Below are 9,623 nucleotides of genomic sequence, written 5' to 3'. Positions count from 1 at the left end.
CAAACAAACTACCCAGGGCAAAGTGCTGCCAGGAGAGGCTGGCCAGGCTGGGATAGATGCAGGTTCCTGAGGATGGGACAGAGAACACTCAGGCCAGGGAAAGTGCACTGATAAAGACACTCCCTAGAAGCGTGTGGATATTCACTACTCCTCCACCCCTCCAAGTCAGATGCAAAGAATTTTGGAGTGGAAGTTATTCAAACTGACCTAGCCCAGTCTTCTCACTTTATCCAGGAGAAAACTGGCACCCAGGACTAAATCCTTCTCCAAAGGTCAGAGGTGAAATAGGGCTTCTGATTTTGTGGGTAAGATGCATCCTGTTCAGTTTCCTGTGACTTATTACTGTCATGAGGTGGGGAGGTCAGGACTGCCTTCATATAAACTCAGGGCCACCACAGATTGCTTGTAACTAATAGGGGACCCTCCTTCAGGTCTATCTTGACCCTTTTCTTGCTTTCTCCTGAGGTCTGTTCCCTTTCCTACAAGTCCTACACGAACAAACGAAAGCTTACTGCCATCTGTAGGACACCTAAATCATTACTCCAAATTTCTATGTTCAGGCCTTCTTTATATTTCTGTCTACTCAGAACTGGTGTTTTAAACATCCCATAGGCACCATTTCACTCATGTACATTTTTAGCACCTACTATGTGCCAGAGACAGGACCCAAAGATGACCAGTGCTGAAGCTGCACACAAGCCTCACCCTGTCCTCTTTTAGATATTGCTCAGCTGCTATTGTATTAAACACTTGATCTTGTTCCTATTTGCCCTACATGGCCGTAACTCTTCAAATCAAGCTTTCGTCCAGAATGCCTCTGATTGATCATCTCAGTCTAAGTAAATTTAAAAGTCAATTCAAGGCACGTAAAAGCTGCATAATCACTTCCAACTCAAGAGTATAATAAACTTAGAGCACTCATGAGCCTGTGGTTGAAAATAGTAATCATTTATACACAGTGCTAAATACATACTGGTCTAAGCGTGCTCTCTCTATACACACACAAATTCACTTAATCCTAACAGCATCAGAGGTAAGTTTAGTAGGCTATTATTATTCTCATAAATAAATCTGGCAAAACTCCAATCAAGATAAAGCCAGAGCTGCAGAGGCACATCCATTTGCAACATGTGGGCCCACTGCAGTATTAGCAGTCATCTTTTGTTATAAGTGCTTGCCTTCTAAGAGCTTTTATACAGATGTCTGGGAAGCAAAAAAATCATATGTAATTAAGGTTATTTACCAAATAGCACAGGAAAGCTGCCAAAGGCTTTCCCTGAATTGAGAGGAAATACACTGATAATGGTGAGTATTATAGCCTCTGGATACAAGATAAAGTAGCTGCCAACCTTAACCACCCAAGTCAAATACTACTCCAGCAAATAATTAAAGTTCCCTTTAATCATGTCACAAGAGTTGCTACAGCAGCACAGAAAGTTCTATTAATACTCTGATTCTTGAGTCATAGCTTTGATGGCAGGAAAGTATTAGGACATACCCTTACCTGTAACCACCAAGTGTCTCCAACTAGGACCTTGAGATTCCCTATAAACTGTTTTCTAGAAACTCCACTTGTGCCTTTATTCTGCCTTTTTAACAGGGACACAGAACAAAAAAATGCTTGTTTGCAAATAAACATCTGAAAGAGTATAGTAACAGCTGATCTGGGCCGAGGCATCAAAACAAAGCAATGATTGTGGAAGAAGACAATGCAAACAACTTGGGAGCAAGAAACTACAAGGCAGAGAACTTGCAGTAATGTGTGTGCTAGGTATTGCCACAGCCCAAAGGCCTCATCGGGAACAAACATAAACTAGGCAGGTGTCTATAGCTTGATAATTTGTTACCTGAATAGAAAGAAGTCACTGCCACCAACAGCACTGTGCAGTTTTATTAACCATTCAAGTCCAGTAGCATCTGGTAAGACTGGGACAGAATTGGGATTGAAAAGTGAACAAATATTCAGCATCTAACAGTTCAAAAGAAGCCACTACATACTCTTTTCACAAATATGTTTTCACAGAGCCAATACAGTACTAGCCATTAACCTAGTACACCAAGTGTACTGAAGTAGAAAAGATGCAACAAGAAAAATAGCTACATTAGAAAGACCAACACTTTAGAAAAAGAGTAAAACACTTTCACTTTCTCCCCTTTAGCCCCTAAAACATCTTACAGCCTGGATCTACCTATACAGTCCTACATCAGCTTCTAGAATATTTGTCAGGAGGGAAAAAAGAAAATGACACTGGCCAGTACAGTCTTTGGATATTTAGGAAGGGGAGGGGGAGAAAGTCAGTTCTCAGAACAAATTAGTCAGCTTCAGTCTCATCGGAAGGATCTTTGGATTCTTTGTTCTTCCTCACTTCTTCAATGTGCTTATCCTGTAAAGCAATGGTAAGTATCATCAATCAAATAAAAAAGCCTATGAAGTCCTGCTCCCTCCACCCCAAAGAGGCCCAGCAAAGCCTTGGTACATATATTACCAGCCCATGGGAATTACAAAATTAGAGTTCTACAACATCATCTTCAAACCTCCTGGGTCACTTGTGGAACCTATTGATCAAGCTGCCTACTGATCTTCCAAGAAATGCATGCAATTTTGCTGGATATTACTGAATATTCCATCATAAAATAAAACACCTCTCATTTAACATGTTAAGTCCCTAAACTGAAGGCACTTAGTTCAAGCCAATTCATTGGTGAATCAAATCACAAGCTCTTAACCCCTTTACAAAGCAAGAAACCAACCTTCTCCCGCAAACGCTCCAGTTTGGCAGCCATTTGTGCCTCTCGGTTCTCTTTGTTAGCTTCCATTTTGTGGGTCAGTTTCTCTTCCGCCATTTTACTGAAGTTGTTGTTCTCTTCTATTGCTTTCTGAAGCACTTCTTTCTCGTGCTCTCGTTTCTCAGCAAGCTGCTTCAAGACCTCAGCTTCATGGGACTAGAAAAAATTTAACAGGCTAGGCTCTCTGGAACGTATTTAGTATTAGTTAAAAATTACAACAGATATTATTTAATGGGGGGATTGAAAAGAGGCAGAAAATAAGGTCCCTTTAAGTAATGCGGATATTAGAAGCTGAATTATCCCTATCATAAAATACCGTGAAAATCATATTCTTTTTCTAGTATTTGTATTTACTTTGGAAAACTGCCTATATTTGTTCAGAGATCTCTTGCCCAATTATTCCTTAAGGAAATCTTTATAAGATTTTCTGTCTAATGGTGTCCAGATGACTTGAGTAATATGCACTTGGGAATGGTACTGTATTGTAAAGAATTTTGGTTACGGCAGGGCGTGGTGGCTCACGCCTGTAATCCTAGCTCTCTGGGAGGCCGAGGCGGGCGGATTGTTTGAGCTCAGGGTTCAAAACCAGCCTGAGCAAGAGCAAGACCCCGTCTCTACTAAAAATAGAAAGAAATTAATCGGACAACTAAAAATATATAGAAAAAACTAGCCGGGCATAGTGGCGCATGCCTGTAGTCCCAGCTACTTGGGAGGCTGAGGCAGAAGGATCGCTTGAGCCCAGGAGTTTGAGGTTGCTGTGAGCTAGGCTGACGCCACGGCACTCACTCTAGCCCGGGCAACAAAGTGAGACTCTGTCTCAAAAAAAAAAAAAAAATTTGGTTACTTAACTTCAAGAATTACCCAAAAAAACCTGGCTCATTGTAAAAGATTTTAACCATAACTGATTAAAAAAAATCAATAATAGAAAATTTAACATTAAGCCTTCAGATTACCATTTAAGTCAGAAGGACTTCTGTTTCAAGGAAAGGCTTATTAGCTTTTCTCTGTGGAAACTGCATTAACTTCCAGACCATACCTTGGTGTTCCTCCTTCAGCAGACTCAGGATAGCTTGTTATCAGGCAGATTCAGAGGTGTTTGGAAGTATCGACTTACAATGTTAACTACAGAGCATCTGCCCCGGTTCTATTCATTCTCTTTTGCAAAATCCTAGTCATGATAGGAGTTTCACTACATTTAGCCAGTTATTATGTAAAGTAGTGGCTAATGACTATAAGGCCAGGGTTGATTCCTAAAAAACTTCCCTCTATCCAACCTTCAGCTGCATTGTTTCCTCCTACTCCATGAACTCAAACTACATAGAAGCACAGATAGATGTTGCACCAGCGCAAATACTGCTGTTCTCCCTGGGGAAAAGATTGGCAGTGCTAATGTTAGGTCACTGCACGTACACATAGCATGTGTCACTGAAAAGTGCATGACACACACTATAGCAGTTTAAAAAGTGGTCTGCGTGTATATACTAGACTTCAAATCACACTAGCTGTGCTGCTCTGGGGCAGGTTACTACCTCATCTTTTTGTGCCTTACTTGCCCCAACTTTAAAATCAAACCCACCACCCCAATCAGGGTTGGTGGGAAAGAGGACTAAATGAGAATGTATATAAAGTTCTTAATGAGTAGAATAATGTTGAATGGAAAGAAATACACTAAAATCTTAGCAATGGCTATTTCGGGGAGGTGGGAAAATGAATACTTTTGATTTCTATTTATAAATTTGTTTCCCAATTTTTCTACAACAAGCATAGTATTTGTTGATTCTTCTGATTAGTTTTTTTAAAAGATAGCTACTTTGTAATAGAATTGCTTAGATAAGAGAAAAGCTACACAATATCAGTAGAGCAACACAACCACATTACTAGCACTTTAGAATGCTTTTATTGTACAGCTCTCACTAAAGTGACAAAGAATCATCTGCCAACAAATATTCTATTTTTCAAAGAGGAAGCAAGAGAAGCATGAGCCTTGGTTTAAAACAGACCTGGGCTTGAATTCTGGCTCCTACACTTACTAGTTGTATGACTTCAGGAAAATAACTTAACATTCCTGAGACTGTTTTCTAATTTCCATTATCTGAGACAACGCCCACCATGTAGGGTCACTATATTAAAGGAGAAAAATATAAGCAAAAGAGGTGGCACATTAATAGAAGTTCAATACATGACAGCTGGTATTTTCATACAGCCATTGACATGTATAATTTTCACACAGTTATAATCATGGTGTAGCTACAATTCTGTTTTCTTCTTTTATGAAAATAAAATTCATTTGCCCTATTATATTAATAAATATCCTGTTTCTGTGAATTGTGATGATTACCTTGCGTCTTTCTTCTGCAGCTTCTAATTTCTTCTGAATTTCCTCCAGGGAAAGATCCTTCTTCTTTGGAGGGGAAAGGGGGAATTCTGGAACAGATTCTTTTGACCGAGGGCTGAGAATCAGCTCAAAAGCCTGGCCTGAGGCACGCTTCTCCAATTCTTTCACCTGGATATCTGAAGTTGATCATATTTATGATAATTCAGAAAACCAAGGTTCTCCGGTTCTAATAAACTATCCTACAACTTTCTAAAAACCAAGTAAATGTAATGAATCAAACTAGGGCTGATGAAAATGCATTTGCAGGCAAGATATTACTACGTAAATACCATCTCTCAAAAAAACAAAGCTTGACATTTTTGGATTAATAAACACAGTATTCTGAGACATCAGTACCTGATCGTCCCTTTCATAAACAAAAGAAAGACTTGTGCAAACTCCACAGTTTTGCTTTGGAGTAAGCTTAATTGTCTAATAATGAAACAATTATGAACTCTCAGTATATTCATGCAATAATCATTTTTTCTTAACTATTCTATTCATAAAATAGCTTTTTGATAATACCAAAACACAAGTGCAAATTAAAGGCGTATGACCTAAGCCATCTCCTCATCTCAACATCACAATTTCAGCTTTTCCAAACAGATTACCTACCAGAAGACGCCATGGTGAATAGAAGACAAGAGACTGGCAGTGTATTCTACACAATCCACTGTGGTAAGGAAAGCCCTGAAAACGATTTTCAAAAGCTTGCAATCAATTTCTTGGCATTTCTATATGTCGCCAACACAAAGAGATCTCAAATCACATCCGTATAAATCAATGTCAGAAAAAAATCACTACATGGAATTAAATAAGACATCATTAACCAGGAAAAAAAAATTATCAATATCTACAAAATACCGAAACATGTTGGGAAATTTGAACTATGATATAACGTTGGTTGCAAAAAATCAAGTTAACTGAGCTTGCCCATTCAAAAAACTCATGGATTTTTAAAATTAGACGAAGTTACAAGGATGAAGGATTTTTTTTTCCATTCATAAACTAAATTTTCCCCCCACACCGTGAAAAGATATTCCAGATTCAACTCAACAGTGTAGACCGGAGCCATCTTAATACTGCCTACAATTCATTGTGCAAATGAAATACCCACCCTTGCTTTGTCTGTTTCTGCTATAGAGGAAAACAAAACGCCCAAGCCAATATTAGCCAATAATGTAGAACACCTATTGTTCCTGGGGTTTAAGCTCTTTGCAAAGAGCAAACAAAATTAAGTTTTATGAAACTCTAGGGTTTTTTTTCCTTCCCCAATCCCTTCCCCTCTAGGTTTTAAGTTACATTTGCTGCCGTTATGCCATAAAAAACGCTGTTTCTCTTGATTTTTTTAAGATGATGATTCTTGCAGACCTTAGGCTAGTACCAAAAACGAAGGACTGCAGGTTCCCAACAGCTAGAAATTAAAATCAGAGGCTGTGAAAACGTCTAGCCAGAGCAGTGAATTAAAACTCAGCAGCCGACCAAGGATGGGCGTGGCCCTCGCCTAGGCGAGGAAAAGCGGACGGGACGCCCCCGGCCAATCAGAGCACGCCCTGCACTCCGGCCCCTGGCCCCGCCCCCTTCCTCCCCGCGCCTTTTCGAATCTCCCCGAACTCTCCACATCCCCGAGCCCGCGCGCGTGGGAAGGGGAGGGATGGGCGGGGCTAACGGTCCTATCCGGGTAACTCCGCCCCTCCCGGGCTCGTCCGACGCGGACACCCCCCCCCAACTCCCGCCAAAAACACCTCGAGGCCGCCACCACCCCCGCCGCAGCTCAGCGGGTGGAGCAGGCTCCAGTAAAGAGCCGCCCGGTAGCCCCGCAGTCGGCTCGCCACCTCCTCCTGTCGTCCCCAGCCCCAACCTGCCGCCACCCAAGCCGTCCGCGCCCCCACGGCAAAGACAGACAGCCGTCGAGGGAAGCCGGGGGACCCACCGCTCAGTCACAAACTAGGGCAATCGCGAGGAGGGGGCGCGGCCCTGGCCGCCCACAGTCTGGCCCTAAGGCTGCCGGTCCCCGGGGGCGCCGCCCCACCCCTTCAGACAATGGGGACCACGGCGGAGCCTGCAGGGGAGGGGCGGCACCCCTATTGTCTCCTCAACGGCACCTCCGGGCTAAGGCAGGCAGCTCGCTCAGACCCCTCCCCACGACAGCCGCGCCCCCAGGGAGCGGGGACAAAGCCGAGGCTCCGCCCGAGCCACACACAAAGCGCAGAGCCCCCCGCCCACCTGCCCCTCAGGAGCCCGCGACCCCGCCCGCCGCCCTCCAGCAGGGGATCGCTGTTACAGCCCGCCCCCTCCCGCCGGCCGCGTCCCTCTCGCTGCCCTCAGCCGGCCGCCGCCTCCTCAGAGAGCCCCGCACCCACCTGCTCGGTCCGAGCCGCCTGACCACACTCTGAGCACCAACAGACCCGACCGCGCACAAAAGCGCCAAACAGCGGCACGTGACCCCCTCGCTGGGCTCGGCATTGGCCGAGAGGGGCGGCACGTGCCGCCCCCTCCCCCACAGCCCGAGTGGGGCCCCGCCTCTCGGGACCCCAGAGCACCTCGGGAAGTGTAGTCCGAGCCGGCAGGGGGACAATGCGGGAGTCTGGGGGGCCCTGGGGGGTATCCGCAGGTGTGAGCCGAGGGCCAAGGCGGCGGTGTGGTCGCGGAAGAGGGCGTTGCGGTGGACCCCAGGACTGGGTTTGAACCAGCTCCCCCATCTCTAGAAAAAGGGCTGGGTGGAGCGGGGTGGGGGGTCCTTCCCTACCTTTCAGTCCCTGGCCGCCTGGACTCCGCCTCTGTAGAGCCACGTGCCCCGCCTCGCCCCAAGGGCAGCACTTGGACTGAGCAGTGTCCCTTTACCGCCCCCACGCCCCGTGTGCCTGTCTGAGACGCCCGATCACCTGTAACAGGACAATGCCACTCCACGCCCCTGCATGGATGGTCCCTGCCCCCGGCACCCTACCTCGGACACCCGCATGTCACCTGTATTGTGACATCATAATTACTAACCCACTCAGTCCTGACGGGTCACGGGCGTCGCCCTTCCCTCACTGTGTGCATTCTCGCTCCCATCCTTAGGTTTCCTAGCCGGTGACCATGGACCTGTGCGGGACAGCGGGAGGTTCTGGAATTTGATCTCTTTTGGTCTAACAAAGCCACTCGGCTTAAATGTAACTCCTTCTGTTCTGCCAAGCCCTTAGCGGATGACAGGAAAGGAAGAGCTATAGCAGTTCTAGACTACACCAACCGCAGTTAAGTGCTGCTTTTGTTCTTGGAGCACGTGCTCCCCAGAGCAGCACTGGGCTCTTTTTAAAAATCAAAACAAAAGGAGCCACAAGGTCACTGTTTCCCCTGACCTGGATAGATCAGAACCACAGCAGAGGCACAAAGGAAACTGGTCTGACCATGGCTATCTTGGAATGACTAGCCCCTTTTTCCCACAAGAGGAAAAATAAGTAAAATGTACACGATTCCCAGACCCCTTATCCCATCCTCTGAGCAAGACTGTGTCCTCAGGTGGTGGTCATTACACAAAGGCACCTGCTCTTTGAGATCCTGACTAAACATTCATTTTATTAACAGGCTCTGTCTCCCCAAACCAAGACATAAATGTGACCAAGTCTCCTGAAACAACAGTCCTCATTTAAAAAGACTCCTATGTCTAGTTAGTCACTAGTGTGAACTAAAATATAATCTTAAGGCTCATCCCCCACTGGCTGATTGAATGGACCACCCTTGTGGCCAAAGAAATATCCTAAAACTAAATTGCCTGCCAAGAGGAGGGAGGTCAGACAAGCCTCATCATGCCCCCCTCCCTTCTTGGGGACATCCTTTGTATCCCATTAACAGGCCTAAGGCTATGTAAGACAAACCAACAGGTCCTCAATTTACACAACAAATATATGTGTGGCCGGTGGCTTATCTCTGATAAACAGCTTCTTATCTTAAAACATTCTAAGCCTCTAGACAAAGCTTCATATCTTTAACCAATTACAAGTCAAAGAATCTTTAAACCCACCTATAACCTGTAAGCCTACCCCCTTTGAGATGGCCCACCTTTTCGGGCCAAACCAGTGTATGCCTCCCACATATTGATTTACGACTTTATCTGTAACCTCTGTCTCCCTGAAATGTACAAAACCAAACTGTAACCCAGCCACACCGAGTCCACTTGCTCAAGGCTTCTTGGGCGTGGCTCCAGGTCATGGTCCTCAAATTTGGCTCAGAGTAAATCTCTTTAAAATTACTTTACAGAGTTTGGCTTTTTTCCCCGTTAATACTAGGGATGTGCCAGAGATAAAATACAATTAATGGGTGCCTGGGATTATGAAAACTGGACCATACAAACTGCAGACACACCACACAAAGCAAACAATTAGCAATGCACTGTTGCCCGAAATAAGCTTGTTTCGGCATTTTCTCCAACAATCACTCTTGTGTGGGGTCACCCTCCCCTTAGCCAACCTAAGTGGTTTTC

At 44.9% G+C, this 9,623-nt stretch overlaps 1 protein-coding gene across 2 annotated transcripts in view; it reads right to left on the bottom strand.

Annotated features, from left to right (window-relative positions):
* Positions 1-7,663, bottom strand: part of STMN1 (stathmin 1) — a 21,673-nt gene extending 14,010 nt beyond the window's left edge. Inside the window, exons 1-5 of one of the 2 annotated variants that reach the window (XM_012645947.1) lie at positions 7,525-7,663; positions 5,777-5,851; positions 5,126-5,298; positions 2,752-2,943; positions 1,863-2,384 (exon numbers count right to left, since the gene is read on the bottom strand). In XM_012645947.1, the coding sequence (XP_012501401.1) occupies positions 2,313-2,384; positions 2,752-2,943; positions 5,126-5,298; positions 5,777-5,789 (450 nt within the window). In that variant the 5' untranslated portion in view covers positions 5,790-5,851; positions 7,525-7,663 and the 3' untranslated portion in view covers positions 1,863-2,312. Of the gene's footprint in view, positions 1-1,862; positions 2,385-2,751; positions 2,944-5,125; positions 5,299-5,776; positions 5,852-7,524 lie in introns of those variants that run through there. The other variant, XM_012645948.1, reaches the window with a different exon arrangement.
* Positions 7,664-9,623: the final 1,960 nt, after the last annotated feature.

Source organism: Propithecus coquereli, unplaced genomic scaffold (assembly GCF_000956105.1).
Source record: "Propithecus coquereli isolate 6110/MARCELLA unplaced genomic scaffold, Pcoq_1.0 Scaffold239, whole genome shotgun sequence".
Taxonomy (NCBI): Eukaryota; Metazoa; Chordata; class Mammalia; order Primates; family Indriidae; genus Propithecus; species Propithecus coquereli.
Note: the sequence above shows the minus strand (reverse complement) of the source record. Positions and strands in the feature narration are given on the sequence as shown.